The sequence below is a fragment of the Zerene cesonia genome, chromosome 6, assembly GCF_012273895.1.
Source record: "Zerene cesonia ecotype Mississippi chromosome 6, Zerene_cesonia_1.1, whole genome shotgun sequence".
NCBI classification, from domain to species: domain Eukaryota; kingdom Metazoa; phylum Arthropoda; class Insecta; order Lepidoptera; family Pieridae; genus Zerene; species Zerene cesonia.
Genome location: NC_052107.1, coordinates 1,985,237 through 2,003,926, shown reverse-complemented (window position 1 = coordinate 2,003,926; position 18,690 = coordinate 1,985,237). Strand labels below are relative to the sequence as shown.

Genomic DNA, 18,690 nt, shown 5'->3' with positions numbered 1-18,690 from the left:
AGAAATATAAAGGACGGATGGATAACAATTTTTCCACTTTATTGTGAATCAATGATGACGGATAAACTATTAATTGTGATTTTTATAGTAAGTACTATTAATTAAGTTGATTATTGATTGTGGATAAATTCATATCCCTTGAATAATTTTTGCTTAATTTTATATCATTAAAATATCACGTAAGTACTATATAATACAATTATATAAATGTTGGTAAGTGACAGATTTTAAACCTCTAATTAGTCTAGAAAGAGATGATAAAAAGTTTCGAATGAGTTTGTATGAAAATAGTTGTATGTGGTAGTCGAGCACGCTTCGGCACGGATTAGGTCTACTCGCATCGTGAAAATACCACAGCCCCACAGAAGATCGGCGTGAAATAGCATACTGCTGTGTTTCGTTCGGTGAGTGGGGGAGCCGGAGGCCTATATCCTTTTCCTTGCCCTTCCCATCCCTTTCCTTTATTTCTCTCGTCCATCCTTTCTTTCCAATTTGAACTCGGCAATCTACTTTGTAGCGGCGTTAGGTCTGTAATCGACGTTACGCCTCTCCAAATGTTCATGGGCGGTGGTAGCGCTTACCATCATACATAAAAAAAAAATTGTAGTTATGTACCAAATATTTAATATTAATTAAAAAGATAAAAAATTGTCTTATTGATTTTGTTATGAAATGAATTGTTTTAATATTCTGAATGTGTAATATATATATATATAAATATATAAATATATATATATATATATATATATATATATATATGTAGTAATAACATAATTCCTACATTTTTACTTTTTTATCCAGTGCTTATTGTACCAGAATCGTGCAAGTTTCTATGTATAATATATCTATATCTATAAATCTATAATATTGCAGATTTCCTGCGCCGCTTGGCAGGCACACGCGGCTGTGAACTGCACGACCGCGGGTCGTTTCGCTGACACAGACGACACTACGTGCCAAAACTATTACCTCTGCGTCTATATCAGCTCCACCAGTTCATTCACAGCCTACAACTACACGTGTCCAACTACGTCCCTATTCAATCCCACCACTCAAGTTTGCACAACCGATTACGAGTGTACTTCCACGAATACGACAAATACCACCGATTCCAGCACGTCTGTGTGCACTGAAGATGGATACGTGGCTGACTCGAACTCGACTGACTGCTCGAGCTACATTCAATGTGTGAGCATTAATGGCACGTTCGAAGAAACTACGCTCACCTGCCCTAATACGACTTATTTCAATCCGAATACTACGTATTGCGATTCGAACTATACCTGTCCTGCAACGTCTGATAATAGCACTAGTACTACAACTGACACGTGTACAACAACTGGCAGGATCGCTGACACGTCAGACACGACGTGTCAAACTTACTACTTGTGTGTTGAGCTGAGCGATGGCACGCTCGAACAGTACACCTACACCTGTCCTTCCACATCCGTGTTCAACCCCAATACTGGACTTTGTACGACAAATTACACATGTACAACTACATAAAACATGCAATGTGTAATATAATAGTTATCCTGGCTTTCATTGATAGTCAAAGTAAAATTCATAAAATATAATACATTCGTTTAATTATAAAGTACCTAGCTATTTGAATTCGTTAATGGATTTCGGCTTTAATAAAGTATAATATTGATAATAAAGTATTTTATGTGATAAATATGACACGAAATATCTATTATAATGTGTGTCCTCATAATTAAGAAATCTACAATTAATATTATAATATTTGGTAGGTACATTAGGCAGCTTAAATATAATGTATCAATGAACCATTCTTTAATTCTAAATGAAATATAATACCATCATTCAAATTTGATAATTTATTAAGTAGTCTATCACCGTCATTTGAGCTGCATCAGTATGAGTTGAATGAGTCACTACGGTTTACGATACTCCATGACAACAGCTGGACATGGCTCGCGTCGATGTTTTTACACGACACGATATTGTCTTTAAATTTATATTTGTTCTTATATACATAAAGCAGTCGAAATTTTTGTGATTTGTAGGTAATAATCAATTTTGTTCTCAAATATGAAAATAATAGTGTAATGCAAGTACATTAAATTGTATAAATATCTATCTAAATTTCGTGTCATGTCATCGACGGTTTTCGATTTAAACATTGTTGAAATATGTATTTAAGTACGTATGAAAGTAGTCGTTTTTCGTAATATTTTATATTTAAACTTTATGTTTCCATACAACTATCCTTAATTAACGTAACATATTATAGTACAATAATACTATGCTTACTTAATATTAGAATAGGAATGTGGTATGAATAGGCATGGTATACATAGAAAAATGTTCTTAAAAATAAATGTCGGAGGCTCTGATAGAGGCTATCAAAATCGTATCGCATAATGAAAAGACGCTCCCACCCGGCGTCCGGCGCGAGCGCTTCAAGCCGTCCAATAGACACGCCGCCAGTTGGGCTTAGCGTAGCGCGCGCACCGCGCATGCGCACGTGTTGCGTTTGACAGGTGACCGCCAAAATTCGATCAGTGTAAAATGTAAACATTGTGAAATGCTATATAAAAAGTTTTTTTAAAAGTACTGAAACGTGTTGTGTTAGGTAAATAGTTTGGTGAAGTAATATTATAATAAGGAATATTAATTATTTTGATTAAAAAGTCTTCATTTTTACACTTGTATTATTTGCATAATAATCTGCACACAATAAAGTTTATAAGTTTTGTGACTTAATGGACGAAATATATTAATTATTATCTACAATAACGTTTATAATTATTATAAGAACCGGTGATATTTCACATGAGTGAATATCACCTAACAATTATCTATTATTATCTATTCATTAGCAGCTAATAGCTATGCAATGCTAACAATATTAAAACAGAAGGTAATATTATTGAGCTCATTCACTATCAATCAAGCGTGGGTGTAAATTTTATAAACAACCTTCAGAACGCACAAAAACGTTTTAATTCGATTCATTCTTTGTGCAGTTAATTAAATGAATGCTTCCGAACTCTTTAAATAATAAATTCATTCCTTCTTTTTTATCTGTAAAATTAATTTTGAATTTTAAAGCGGGAAATATAAAAACCGAAAACACTGTGTTGCCAGATGTGATATCGTTAACAATTTGTTGTGAGTGGTGACGAGCCTATGGGGCAATGTGTGTCCCGGGATTATCCGGGCCCCTACGAGTTCGCACGGCACTATGACGTCGAGAGCCTCGCCAGCAGTGTTGGTTCTACGAGAAGAGTAAGTCTTTAATTTCCTTTTTGTCTATGACCCTTTCCGAAGAATAAGTTTTAAACAGCCGAAATAATTTCGTATGTATTCGATTTAAAAAAATGTCACATGTAATACAAATATAAGATAATATGCTACAGCTTATAACGATACTTAAAATTATGCAGCGAGTCGAGATGATTCACATTTTACTAAAAGACGATCAGCATTCTTTAGTTTCGACTTTGTTGCGAATATCAGATGACCTCGCTTTTTAGACGCTGTACCACTAGATCCTTGACAGACAATGTATTCTGATTTTAATATTATTTATATCTAACCAAACTTATATATGTAATAAGTGAAGAAATTGCAAAAATAAAGTTATCGTAATCTGTTTTTAAAGTTTAAAATTTAGCAGTATTTTAGTATATTGCAAAATTCTTCATAAATTATATTCTATTTTAGTACTTAATTAAATGATAATTCAGAAATTCTAAGATTTTTTTTTTATATTATCTATACATATAGTTCATAGTCTACTACATTCTTAGTTTTGTGATTATTTTTTTACTGACAATTTCTCTCCCACTATCCGACTATTCCAACAGCCAAAGGTTAAAGTGAACCTTTTAAAATATACACTTGATTGTTGTCAATAACATATGTATCAGTATTGAGCTATCTTATAGATACAACCAATTAAAACCTCGAAAGATTTATTAGGCATCTACTTCGATTTCTAAAACTTTCAAAGCGTGACTAGGGATGAATGAAGGTACGAGATGTATAACGCTGATTGCAATTTAGTTTTGTGTCATGACGACACTGGTCTATTGTTGATGGTTACAATAAAATCAGTGTTATACAGTTTCCAAACAATTACGTACTAGGTGAGTAGGATTTTATTACTGTCTACTTTTAATTGCGTCAGAAGAGCAAGGGAGTGCGTGCAAGGTTTATTTTATGAGTAATTAATCTATGGCTACGAAGAAGCTAAAAAGTTAAGAAGTGAAGTGAAGTGTCTCTTTTCGTGTTGCTCGGTAGAGATCGCTGCCAGCGATAAGGACTTCTGGGTATTATTTTCTAATATATTATTAAAATTTCAATGTATGCTATGTGGCGTACGATAAAAAAATCATTCATTTCATCCATAAGAAGAACATTAATATGATATTAGTAGGGATCAAAAGAAGTAAGTACCTACGTAAGTAGTGTGTATACAAACCCCTTCGTACATAGCTCTCAAGTCCATGAGACTTTCGTCGATGTGACTCTTCTACCAACCTTGTATGACACATATCCATAGAGGTTGGTAGAAGAGTATGGTAGTCGCTTGAAGACTTAAATCGTTAAGTATCGAATATTTGATTCGAAGAGATAAATTAATAGGTACTCTAGAATCAACTAAATTGTCTCACTGCGCTCCACAGATTGAAAGAAAACTATATAATCCTGGCTATCTTAATAACAGTAATAAGAATCACTCATGAAATTATAGTATTGCCACCGATCCTTGATAAGTGTACAAAGTTTGATTTAAATCTGTCGGTCTGTGACTCTAAAGGAGTCCGATTATTTGCTAACGTAAAAATATAAAGGGTTGTTAAAAAGTGGTAAATAGAGACCAGAAATATGCGTTATCTCAATGATGTTATATATATTCCATATTTTATACGAGGATAATTTAGTCCTACTATCCTACTAATTCTATTTCCCACTCCTACTTAATATTACAAATGCCTAAATTTTATAAGGATGTGTTTGTGTTTCTTACGCTTTCACGCAAAAACTACTGAACCGTTTGCAATGAAATTTGTTACGTAGACAGCTGGAGAACTGGAATAACATATTAGTAACTTTTTATCCCGATATTCCTACGGGATGCTTACTTACGCGGGTAAAACAGCGGGGCGCAGCTAGTATTAAATTAAATGTAACTCTCCAGTTAATTATGCCTCGCCATAGTATTATGAATAATTAATTATAGCGTCTAATGGAGTCGTGAGTGAATTTTCACTATCATGATCGTTACAGCCCATAAGCACGGTTTCTACGCGATTGTTTGAGATTCAATAAACTTCTGGATTCCTATCTAAAGTATTATAGTTTCGTGGGATTCTTTAAACTAAAGGGTTATTTTATAGAGTGTTGATGGAATTGGCTGGGCGGTCTACGGCTAATTCAAACCCAGTAATCTTTCGTATGCTTTATACAACTAAGATCTACTATTAATGTTCATTATACTTTGTTCAATAGATATGACATTGTAAGAGAAGGTGAAACTCAATTTGTAAAACATACTTATCAATGAGGATGGCGGAATGTCCTTGTAATTGTAAAAGTATCCAATGTGCAGTGCAAACTTAGTGATTATATATACTAGATAGCCCCAAATATCCTACTTAATATTATAAACACGAAAGTTTGTGGATGTGTGTATGTATGTTACTCATTCACGCAAAAACTACTGAATCGATTGCAATGAAATTTGGTGCTTACGACAACTGGAATAACACAAAAGCTTACGCGGGTGAAATTGCGGGGCACAGCTGTTGCCTATGTGTTATTCCAGTACCAAATTTCATTGCAATCGGCTCAGTATGTTTGCGTGAAAGAGTAACAATCATCCATATATATATACGACATCCATCCATAGTTAAAAATTTTGGCGTCTATAATGTTCGTAGGATCTATAGTATCTAATATCTATAGATGCCTACAAGAATATAATATTTAGAAATTAAAAACTTTTCAACGGATTTTAAACGCGATTTATTCATTATATTATTAACCCGACGTTTCGAACACTTTACAGCGAGCGTGGTCACGGGGAGACCACGCTCGCTAATATAATGAATAAATCGCGTTTAAAATCCGTTGAAAAGTTTTTAATTTCTAAATGTATAATACTCGCGTGAAACCAAACACAAGAAAATACTAGAATATAATATGTTTATAATATGGGATAACCGCGCCACTCAGGTCTAAGGCATGTAAGTTAGTGGAATAATAAACAGAATACCCGTTTTGAGTTCAAAACATTTTTTAATGCTGAATCATTGAGTACGCCTTGATTCGCAAAGCTAAAATTTTTGTGTTCTTTATTGAATTATCTGTGCCTGTATTATCATAATCTATGTATTATATGGCGCTATTTACGGAGAAACTATTTATTAAACTTATGGCCATAAAGGAATGGCACTTTTAGGTTTCGGCTTTGTATAGTATTTGTATTCGTGTAGATATGTTCTCATTTCTTAAAGTATAATTTTATTCAGACTAAAAAAAAACATAATGTCAAATTCGCGCAAACTCTCCTAAAGGAAATTTTAATTATAACATCTATAATATGCTTCTATAAAAAAAATATTTAATCTGTCTACAAAGAAATAAACTTATGGGTATATAGGAGAAAATTTAAAAAAACATTGAAATTAAAGATTTATGTGAATCTCATTGAATGGTTTTCGGAGTATGAAAATAAAACACGTTTTTAAATCTTTAATAACGAAGCGAGGTCCTTGATTAAATTATTAGTTAACAATAGTTCTTTGTATAGCAGAATAAATTACCGCTAAAATTTGTATTATTACACTCAAATGTTTAGTTCATATTACTTATATGTTTATAAATGTTAATATTTCATTATTTTCAATAAAAAACTAAACCTGTATGTTGTGAGAAATAGGACCAATTTAAATGGGACGACACGGGAGGTACCGGCTATCAAATAATAAAAGTATCATAAAAATCGTCACCCAGTCGTAAGTTCTGAAGTAACATACTTATAAAATACAGTCGAATTGAGAAACTCTTCCTTTTTTAAACTCGGTTGGCCTTATACATCTACACCTTATACAGTATTTATACACCTTATACAGTATTATGTATTATATATACAAGGTATACAGTATACACGTCGAAGACGTACAAATATTGGTAAATCTATTTCCGAACACCACAGAATTAATTAAATAGTTTTCTTCGAAATGTAAAGACCTCGTATGGAACAAAGACTTTTAATAAAATGATATATATGTTAGTAATTTGTTTCAAACCATAAGGTGTGTCAATCAGGAACTAATATGGCTAAGAACAGCTCCCAAGTTTTATGTCTCAGTTTGTAGATATGAAACTATTGTAGCTATGTTTGGCATTTGTCAAATAAAACAACTGCTTTTGGTGACGTACAAAGCTAAAAAGTTGTGTATAATGACAATATAAAAGGTATGTTCTTAAGGACATATGAATATATATAAATAGACCAAAACAAAATATAAATCGTGAAACATTTGCATAGTTTCAGAAATATAAATGGAATTTTGAAATATTTTCGGTAATCTTATCAATTAGATAAAAGATAATTTCAATCAAAAACGATTCTAATTAAAACTGTAATAATATATATTTTGATTGTTTCATTGCGATTTTGAGTACCGAATAAGATTATCAACAGAAATACAATCAGAAGATGATGCAGTGTTTCTTCATATTCACAGTTAAATTGTTAAGAAACGTTCTTTATCAGATGATAATTCTTTAATTAACAACTTATACAAAGCCGTCCGCGTGTTTCTCAATAATATTGCCGTGGTTTAATTACATTTGTTTATCTTGTAATTACTTGTACAAATTATTAATTAATGTATGAGAAATAAACGTATCAGGGACTTGTATTTCTATCGTTATAGTTAGTTTTATGTGATACTAGCTGCGCCCCGCGTTTTCACCCGCGTAAGTCCGTATCCCGTAGAAATATCGCGATAAAAAGTTGCCTATATGTTATTCCAGTTGTCCAGCTGTCTACCTACCAAATTTCATTGCAATTGGTTTAGAAGTTTTTGCGTGAAAGAGCAACAAACACACACATCCTAACAAACTTTCGCATTTATAATATTAGTAGGATAGGTAGTAGGAGTAGGATATTATATATATATATATATATATATATATATATATATATATATATATATATATATATATATATATATATATATATATATATATATATATATATATATATATATATATATATATATATATATATATATATATATATATATATATATATATATATATATATATATATATTTTTTTTTTTATTTTCAGATGTTCATCCATATTTGTGTTAGTATACATTAATCTTAGAAACTATGTTAGTAATACGTATTATAATATTGATAGGTATGGAATTAGCGTGATGATTTGTTCGATATTATTATTACCAATTGTAGAGTTGGCCAGCATGGTGGATTATGACCGGAACTCTCATAGGAGGCCTATGTCCCAGCATGTATGGGCTGATGATGAATTGTACAGTAACTTTTTCTGTTGTTCTGTTCTTGTTCTTTGTTCGTTGTTTGCAACTTAATTGCTAAACAAAATGGAATATTTTATTTGCATAGATGGGAGACAGAAACAGTTCTATCAAGAGAAGATCACTCAATATTAGATATACTAATAAAAATTTTTTCATTTAGATACTTATAATGAAGCACGCAAAACTGAATATTGTTATATTCGTTATTCAAGTTACCATCCACGAAAATGATAATGAAACCTGTTTACAATTTCTCTCTTATCTGTTGTACAAAATTGCATCCGTCATTACATGCATGCCCTTTTTAGGTAGTCGTCCCTTATATAATCACCTCTGAGAAAGTGGACGTGCAAGCATATAGGTATCGAAATAGGCATGTAGCTAGGTAGCCTGCAGTACATATCAAATTTATACTCAGACGTGCTTTTCGTTGAGGAAATGCTATCGCAAGTTTATATCAGTTTACGTATTCTGAAGAGCTTTTAATGTAACCTTCATAAGTCGGAAAATTTGATTGAGATGTTTTTTTAATACTGATCTCTGTATTGAATATTGTACAGTTGAATATTAAAGATTGTAATTATGACAACCCACAGCCCCCGAGGAAGGAGCCGTGGGTTGAGCGATGACAATTTTTTGTGTATATTCAATAGATCTGAGAAAAGGTCGCAAACTGTTTTTATACCCTTAAGTAATACGGTTGTCCAATAGCATAATCAATTAAAAATACAATATTTTCCAGTTCAACTTAAGTAAATCTAAAATATTGTTTCCTTACTGCGAAGTATTGTATCTCCACTCATCCTGCTATGATTATTACATTTCTATGTAAGAAAAAGTTCAATTAAATAATGTTATTATCAATATTAGATAAAATATATCAGGAAAAACAAAATAACCATCAGGTGGTAGGTGGCGTGGCGTGGCGGTGGCGTTTGCAAGCTGTAACTAAACGTTGTGACAGATTTAGGAGAAGCACGCTTAGAAATCAATAAGATAAATCACTAAGCAGTCAATAGATTGATTGTTTTATACAATATATATGAGTCAAATATTGAGAAAACCTAGAAAATAATTCCCAAAGTCCTACTAAACAAACTTATTTCAAAATATTTCCAGTGATCGGTGTTTATATTAGCTGTTGGGTCTCCAAGTGAAATATGTAAATAATAATTAAATACTAGACAAAATTGATTCTGCGAATTCAACTACGTTTTAGAAAAACCTTTCGCTTGACTAACGCGTGCATTGAAGTTAAAAATAAAAGGAGCCGCAAGGGGTATACAAGAACCACTCCCAGTAATACCTGTTTGGTATATATACCCTCGGGCCTGTAATAATGCAAGGTATTGCCTTACCATGTAAGTGGTTGACCAGTTTCCTGCGTTTGGGATAAAAATAATAGACCGAGTAGGCTTTTATCGCGTTTCGCTTGTCGCTGCGTGTTGAAATACCAGTATAAATGTACCTATATGTACAGAAATATTGAAATATATGTAAAAAAATGTCATTTGATACTTTATATAATTAATTCTAAATTTTCAAATTGTGTATATATATGGATGACATTTCCATGCTTTATCTTATGTTGACATAATTTTGGTAAAGGAACGCTGTAATTAGTGTTACGATATTAAAAAAAAAAATCTGATAATTTTTTAAAGAATAGAAAAAAATTGATCTCGCATCTTGATAACTTAATAAATATTGTATGTGATAAAGTTTTAAAATGTTATAAAACTATAAATTTTATAATTTTATGTTGAATAAATGATACGATGCTCAGAACCTATAACTTTCACCAGGATAATCGATATTTCCTATCAAAATCTGATATGACGAACGATTTAAATAAATCATTATAACTTTCTAAAAACGCAATAACTAGGTGACTTCCTACACTCTTGGTAAATAAGAACCTATAAATAATTTTTTTAAACTTAGCTCTTTTATGAGTTCAGTTCTAGATTATAGTGTCTAGACATACTTTAAGTTACCTTAGATACTTGTTTGCTTTTACTTAGTTGCACCAGACTGACAAGTGATAGCACACCTGAGTTCAGATGTTACCGAGAGCTCTTATAATATAAACTATATTTAATAATAATAATACCCGCCAAGTACAAAAAATAATTCCAGGTGAAGGTTCTATTTGGATATAGAATAGAAAGTAGGTAGGTAGGCTCAGTGGTTAACGCGTGAGCGTAGAACCGTGGGATCCTGGGTTAAATTCCCAGTGGGGACGCACAAAAAATAATGCCTCGATCTGGCAGGACACAGAGGGCTGATCACCTACTTGTCCATAAAAAAAATATCGATCAGCGAAACAGATGTATATCATCTGCCCCATACCCCACTAAGGGACACGGGATTTCACTTTTTTATGATATTAAATTTAACTTTAGACGAGAATTTGACAATATTACAATAATGCTGTTCATAGTACCAACAACTTGTAGACCCTTTTTATTTTTAATGTTGACTTGTGACGACAGAGACAAAGCTTATTTCTCACACATTCTACTTCCTACTAATATTATAAATGCGAAAGTTTGTAAGGATGCGTGTGTGTTTGTTGCTCTTTCACGCAAAAACTACTTAACCGATTGCAATGAAATTTGGTACGTAGACGGCTGAACAACTGGAATAACATATAGGAAACTTTTTATCCCGATATTCCTACGGGATGCGGACTGACGCGGGTGAAACCGCGGGGCGCAGTTAGTTATATATAAGTAGCAGATCCAAGGATCGTCACTTTTAGCTGCATTATGTACCTACGAATAATACTTCTTTATCCAATACATAGTGGGAAAATCTGACTTGAGGTTTCAATTGTGCGTATAAACAAAAAAGTGTTCTAATCCCAATCTCATTGAGACAGTAGCTATCTCCGTAATTCACATGTAATTTAAATCCACTGTTTACATTTCATCAGCGATGTGAAGTGTAAACCATGCGAAACTTTCCCTTTTTGTGGCGGATTAATTTACCTTTGTTGATATGCGATCTGATGCATATGTAAAAAGCAAATTGTATACCGCAGATCTAGTTACGGAACGTGACTTTCACGAGTAATAAAATACTGTTCGGAGACACTTATAAAGGTTAAACTCACGAAGGAGAGTTTGTCATCTCTATTAGGGATATGGAATTGTTTCGCCATATGTTTCTCGGTATAATTTCGTATATCTGCCAATCCGCACTTGGCTAGCGTGGTGAATTACGGCCTGAACCCTCATAGGAGGCCTGTGTCCCAGCAGTGGGGCCATATATGGGCTGATGATGATGATAATTTCGTATGTTATGTTTACTGTTGCAAGGGAATGTTTTGATTATGTGGATGCTTTTCTTGGCCAACATATCTAGTTCGTCAAAAACGCGCTTTCCGCATATCCGGACCTTGGCCTTGACCAGATATGGCAAAATATTTAAATAGCATAAAACCCTTAAAGATTATCCTTAGCTAATATGCATATGGCAATTTGTATTGATTTAGTGTTGTTTGTATAGTGAGATAAATGTAATTTACCGTTATTGTATTTTTTCTTTATAGAATATCATTGATTTCTGGAACATTTCAGTGGTTGTAAGGAATCGAAAACGATGTTTGTTGCACTGCATTTGACACCTATACCAATAGGAATTTCTATGCATACAAATAAAAATACGTGCTAGTTTTATATACCAAAAATAGCTTATGTAAATGTCTATGTTTCCATTTGTAATATGGAAATAAGTATTTATAAATTCGTGAAGTCTTGAATGGTTTCAACAACAAAGAGGCAGAGAAAATTTCGCATTCACCATATTCGTTTAGAATTCAAGAGTCACTTCGCCTAGCACACCCGAAAGTAGCTCATCTATAATTCTTAACAAAAAGGTTATGATTTCATTGAGTACTTAACAACTATTTGCAAAAAGTGGCAATTGTTAAAAGGCGATATTATTCGTCGGAGCTACAGTCTCAGTTGTTTTGTTCGGTACTTTGTTATGTTCGCACGATATCTCCTCGGATAGTGTAACCATAGCTCCAAAATAAGAGAAAACTTAATACTTATAATATAGGGTAGCTATTAGACTAGAAATTTCCATAAATATGACCTATTAAGATAGGTGTATAGAGGTAAGCCTCTACCTCGTACTTTTGAAAAACGTTCCAAAATGCAAAACTGCATGTTAATTATAATTGTTAAAACAAATTTACAATTTTTATTGTAAGATTCAATATAACATATACACAAATGCAATGCACTTATGAGCTATCTAGATCTTATGTGTTGGTTTAGTAAAGTGGCTTTAGAGGGTAAATGAATATATAGCGGTCGTGTGCTATATAAAAAAATATATAATTATGATATACTTCTTCGCGCATGTATGGTATGCAAATATTTCTTAAACTTGGTATATACAAAGAAATGAAACATTACAACTCATTAAATTGAAGATAAATCATTAAAGGCATATCCTCTCAAACCAAAACTCATGGCTTCGCCAATCACGATGCTGACTCGTGACTGCGTCCCCGACAATTTGTCTTACTGTCTGTGCGTTGCTTTTAACGTCCTTAACTTGTAATGTTTTATTGTAACAAATGATACTTTCCGGTGGGAAGGAATCCTCCTGATTGGTCTCGCTCGAGGGCTCGCCTGATTGTGATGCTGCAAAGTTGGATGACTTGCGTCAATTTCTGGCTAAATATGGCTTTTAAAAGGAGAATCTTGAAATGTATTTTTATTGAAGATTTTTACTTCAGATTTTAAAGGTCATTGAACTTTTTAAAAGTGTATTAACGTCATACTCAAGCTACCCATAGACGTAGAGTAAAGTAGAGTATATATATATATCTCATAGAAACAATAAATAAATAAAACGGACTTCACGTAGATAGATATATAGATAATATATATTTGTAAAATATTTTACCTATTTGTTTCGGAGGCTCATATTGCTCGATGTTTTTATAATTCGGGCTTTGAATTAATGATCATTATCATTTGAAACATATTAACAACACTGTTAATTAAGATCAAATACATTAAAGAAAATAAAATAAAATAGCCTTTATTCTTGAACTTATTTTTACAATGATTTTCTATACAAATATGTTTACTTTATAACATTTTTTAATGAATTATGTATCGGTATACGGTCGTTTCTACGTTGCAGCTTGTCTTTCGACATAGGCCTCTGAGGATTTCCACTTTATTCTATCTTTCGCTATACGAGTCCATATTGGACCTGCCATTTTTCTGATGCTTTTCTTCCCATCTTCTAGATTCTCCGTCTTTTGCTATCTTATCTAGTTATGAGTCTCGTCCATTTCTCCTTCTTCTCTCTTATCACATGCCCATCTCCTCTTTAAGCACGGTCTGTATGTTGTATATGCATTTTTAAAAATTATACATTATACTCATGTTACTTGAAAATTAATTAGTACGCGTCGTCACCCGTGACTACATTTCGTTCGTTCATTATTCTTATTCACCTCTGTTTACTAGAAATCATTACATCTTAGAAACTTTCACTATAATAAGGAATGCGTATTGTCCCATTGTTCTGAAATATATATCGCACAGATGTCGGAAAAATTCTTCGCTTCCTCTCTGTTATTGCCACATTTCGTATTTCGCATAACACGGTGTTTTCTTGTGTTTGAATTTACGCAAGTATTATACATTTAGAATTTAAAGATCACCGGTTACTTGGTCTCCCAGTGAACACGTTTGCTGTAAAATGTTCGAAAGGTCAGGTTAATTAATATAATGACTAAATCACAATTAAAAAGTATTTAATTTCTACACTATGTGTGCAAATAAAAGTTTGAAGTTTGAGAGAAATATGTGTTTGTGATATTAAGTAATCATACTTGAAATTGTACTAGTTGTATTTTAATTATCTACTGAGGTATTAACAAGAATTCGTAGTTACCTTTCTAATCACTTTTTCGTTAGTTTAAGGGAATTTCATTTCTCACAAAAAAAAAAAATTATTGCGTTTCATATAGAACGTTAAGGGCCAATTTTAACTTATTTTAGCTCAGGTCTTTCTGTTGTTCTTGGATAAGAAGTATTCTATTTAATTTCCCGACCTTAAACATACCTAAAAGGTTATTCTTTTATCAACCTGACATGATAGACCTCTTTTACATTTACTAGCCAATTCCACGCCACTCAGGTCTACCTATATAATTTTGGTACTTTCTCAGATGAGCGCCTATAATTAAACAAACTAACTACAGCTTTACAAAATTCTTTAGTATAGGTTTTTAAAATACGTACACAATACTAAATCTCAAAGATGTGAACGGCCCATCTTAACCTGCAGGAATCTAGTCTTATGACCATCCCAGGTTAAGAGAAAGCTGTGCATAATATTACACCGACTTGCCTACATACCGTGGGTGCCTATTATAAGATGCATCTGTAATCACTGCAATCAATATATATTAATTATCTATCCGTTGGTATGGACATGGATTTACTAATACTTTTTCATTGATAATATAAAAATTATATTGTAGCTGAAATTTACAAGAAGACAATATAAAAATTAGCGGACGTATACTAACCAGCTCCCGTGACCCCTTCATGAAAGTGGCTCGTCGGAACACAGCGGGGTTTTAGTCGGTAGGAACCCGACATAATCCACAGCTCCTTTTCCCCGGGGGCCGTGGGTATATATGTAAGATTTCGCCACTATAAAAAGAGGTGCTTTTAATTAAAACACAACTGTACGAATACATATTCGATGTAAAAAAAAACAGTAAGTAAAAGTGTAAAGACAGTTGAGACATAACGTTTGCATTATTAAGAAATTAACATCAGAATAAAACAGTATTAATAATTGAATATGACATAATATTTTCACTAAATGATAAAAAAACTCGTAAAACGAGATGTTCAATGGTCTCACTATCACCGAAGGGCGTTACGGTCGAACTTTCCAAGTCCTTTCACTGTACTTAACGATCTGGATATTGATATGGGTATATTTCTTGCTAAATCTCCTCGATATATAGGTAACTAGCTGCGCCCCGCGGTTTCACCCGCGTAAGTCGGTATCCCGTAGAAATAACGCGATAAAAAGTTGCCTATTTGTTAATCCAGTTGTCCAGCTATTTACGTACCAAATTTCATTGCGATCGGTTCAGTAGTTTTTGCGTGAAAGAGAAACAAACACACACACATCCTTACAAACTTTCGCATTTATAATATTAGTAGGATATCAGAATTTCTCAATGTAGAGCCTTTCGTAAAAAATCGGAAAACACCTCCTTATTTTGTATAAGCTGTAAGGAAAACATGTATTTTGTTTCATATAGGTATATGTTTATATACCACATGCTCTTCTATAAAAGTAAGTAATATATATTTATATATAATAAGTAATGAATACCTAACTATTATAACATAGTGGTTAACCAATTGTGATCAGCTGATTGTAAATGTTTGAATTAAACTTCACACTTTAATTCATTTAATGAATGCAATTACGCAAGCACGCATGAATGTAATTAATTATACGATACGTAATTGGTAATACAAAGTTACGTCAGAAGCTCGCACGGGCGTCGAAGTTTGTAATTTATATACACAGCCAGGAAGTTATACATTGCGCGTATTGTTTAAAGCATTAACGGTCTGGCGAGGAAATTGCTTTTAAATGAACCGATGCACTTCAATATTCGATTTTGCTACGCAATAACTGATACGAGAGGCGAAGTTTAAACAGCGCGAGCTTTATAAATTATTATTTCGTTCCGTAGTAGTGTACTAGTTTACTGAGATGTCAATTAAAGCAAGCATGGCTTAAATGCTACGAAAAGGAAGAATGTGGTTGTAGTTTTGTTATTTTGTAGTAAGTACATTTATATTTCTTAAACAATTAAACTATTGTAGTTCTTATGTCCAAAGCCTATGGTACACATTTGAATTCGGCGTGTGTTCGAATTTGCATTAGAATGTTGAAGATGGTAACTCAATAAGCTAGCGGAAAAGATGGGAAGCGAAATTGTTGCGAGTTTGAATTAATTTGTAATTCTTATATTTTTTACCGCCTTTTCTGTGGTTGTTTGCTCAATGAGTATGTGTAACAAGTGGATGATTTTATGCCTTGTACGGTTTTATTGGTCATATAATAAAATTAAATATGACGTTCTTCAATATTGTTGTCAAACCTCAGTTCAAATCATCTTTACGTCGTTTTTACTTAATTTTTTATTCGGTTGGGAATTAATATATATTGGGTATGAAGTCGCTTTCTACATAAATTTAGAGGCGTTGGTTGCATGCTTCACAAATTAAGCACTTCATTTTTATTGAATTGAGCCAGCTCGCGCCGGGGATTTAACCACATATCTATATAAGATCGGTACGTAATAATAACAATCGAATGCTGCTGTGTTTCGTGCTATAAGGGGGAGAGCCGGAAGCTCATATTCTTTTCAACGTCAATGCTATCCGTACTTTTTAAAAGCGAGCAACGCATTTACAGGCGCTCTCCCTATATAAATGTTAATAGGCAGTGGCTATCGCTTACTATCAGGTGAAACACAAGCTCGGAAGCTCGCTGTATATATAAAAAGAGTTTTATTATATGATTTTGCACCACACGACATAGAACCCAAATTTTCTTAATTCCCATACCTATTTTATCTAATTTTTAAACTTTATTATACATTAACATACGTAATTTCTTTGACCTACATAGTAAAAGTACACAATTTTGGAACGTTTTGCACAAATAAAAAAGTCGCGCAATCGCAGCACGTTCTCTCAAATAATTGCCTACGAATCGAAAATCAATTCAAATCAAAGCGTGAGAAATGAATCACTTTTACCACGGTATTGCGCAAACGTCAAAAGAGTAAATACTAAATTTTTGTATGAAATGAAAATGATTTTTTTTAAATTTCATCATGACTTATAAGTGGGTATTATAAATATTAGTGGGTAATATAAAACTGAAGGGTTTGTTTTGTTTTTTGTTAATCTCAGACTCGTTGACTGATTTCAATAATTCTTTAACCGTTGGATATGTTTGATACCTAAGTAATATGGGCGAAACCGGGCCGAAGCGTATTATAAAATCTTCTGAGAGTTTTCCTCTTATTTTGAAGTCACTTGGTACTTATTTGGCCTAACCGTTTATAAAAATTTACAAAAAAAGAAAAAATTTAACCTCGTTAAATTAAAATAAAATTGAAATATATTATACTACTTATAATAGTATTATACTTCTTCCATTCTACCGTAACTTATGTAAATTCTATTAAAATCGAGGAATTAACTCCAAACATTACATGTTAAGTTTCGAATCATTCCAACATTTATAACGCTTCGATCATCGAAGCGATAACCATGATGGATGGCTGAATCCAAGAGTTGCACAGTAGTCGATCCGGTGCGTAATTGACGTGTGCATGCATAATGCAGTCCACAGGAATGTAGCTACACAACGGGGAATGACCGCCGCTGCAGGGAATGAGATTTTAATGCTCTTTTTATTAACCAGTTTAGTATGTTTGTTATCAAATGGTTTTACGTTGGGTGTAGGTGCAATGCGGATCGGTGATTGATTTGCTTCAGAACTGCTTTTATTTTATTACGTGATATGTGGTTTTATTTATCTACTAATGTGTCTTATGTATAAAAATCAATTGCTGTTCGTTAGTCTCGCTAAACCTCGAGAATGGCTGGTCTGGATTTTTATAATCAGACCAGCCATTCTCGATTTTTGGTGCATTCTGAATAGTCCAGGGAAGGCGCGGGCAGGAAGCTAGAAGCTATTATATAAATGTTTTTTGCTAAAAAGTTCACTGACGTCCATGTGGAGGAGGTATCTCTTCAAATTGTAAAATAGAACCAAATTACAACAATTCTCTATCAAGCTCAAATAATTATGTCAATCGGTTGAAAACTCACGGAGTTCGGAAATCGGTTAAAAAGGTTAAAAATATGCTATCGTAGCATGAATATTTAAGAATATTTGATCAAAATACCTATGTGATTAAATGTCTCTAAGGAGACAATTCTGATATCGTAATGTGTTCGATTATTATTTTAGATTTAGATGTAAAATAATAATTAAATGAACACGCACTTAAATCTAACATTTTTCACTCCTATAGTTCTATCTAT

At 32.8% G+C, this 18,690-nt stretch overlaps 2 protein-coding genes across 8 annotated transcripts in view; both read left to right on the top strand.

Annotated features, from left to right (window-relative positions):
* The first annotated feature begins 207 nt into the window (after nt 1-207).
* On the top strand, nt 208-1,506 carry LOC119840578 (chitin-binding domain protein cbd-1-like). Its single transcript, XM_038367266.1, has 2 exons — nt 208-213; nt 874-1,506. The coding sequence occupies exons 1-2, from the start codon at nt 208-210 to the stop codon at nt 1,504-1,506; spliced, it is 639 nt and encodes a 212-aa protein (XP_038223194.1).
* A 948-nt stretch (nt 1,507-2,454) lies between these two features.
* Nucleotides 2,455-18,690, top strand: part of LOC119840344 — an 83,129-nt gene continuing 66,893 nt past the window's right edge. For all 7 annotated transcript variants that reach the window (XM_038366911.1, XM_038366912.1, XM_038366910.1 and 4 more), the window contains exons 1-2: nt 2,455-2,599; nt 3,115-3,255. In XM_038366911.1, the coding sequence (XP_038222839.1) occupies nt 3,157-3,255 (99 nt within the window). In that variant the 5' untranslated portion in view covers nt 2,455-2,599; nt 3,115-3,156. The remainder of the gene's footprint in view (nt 2,600-3,114; nt 3,256-18,690) is intronic.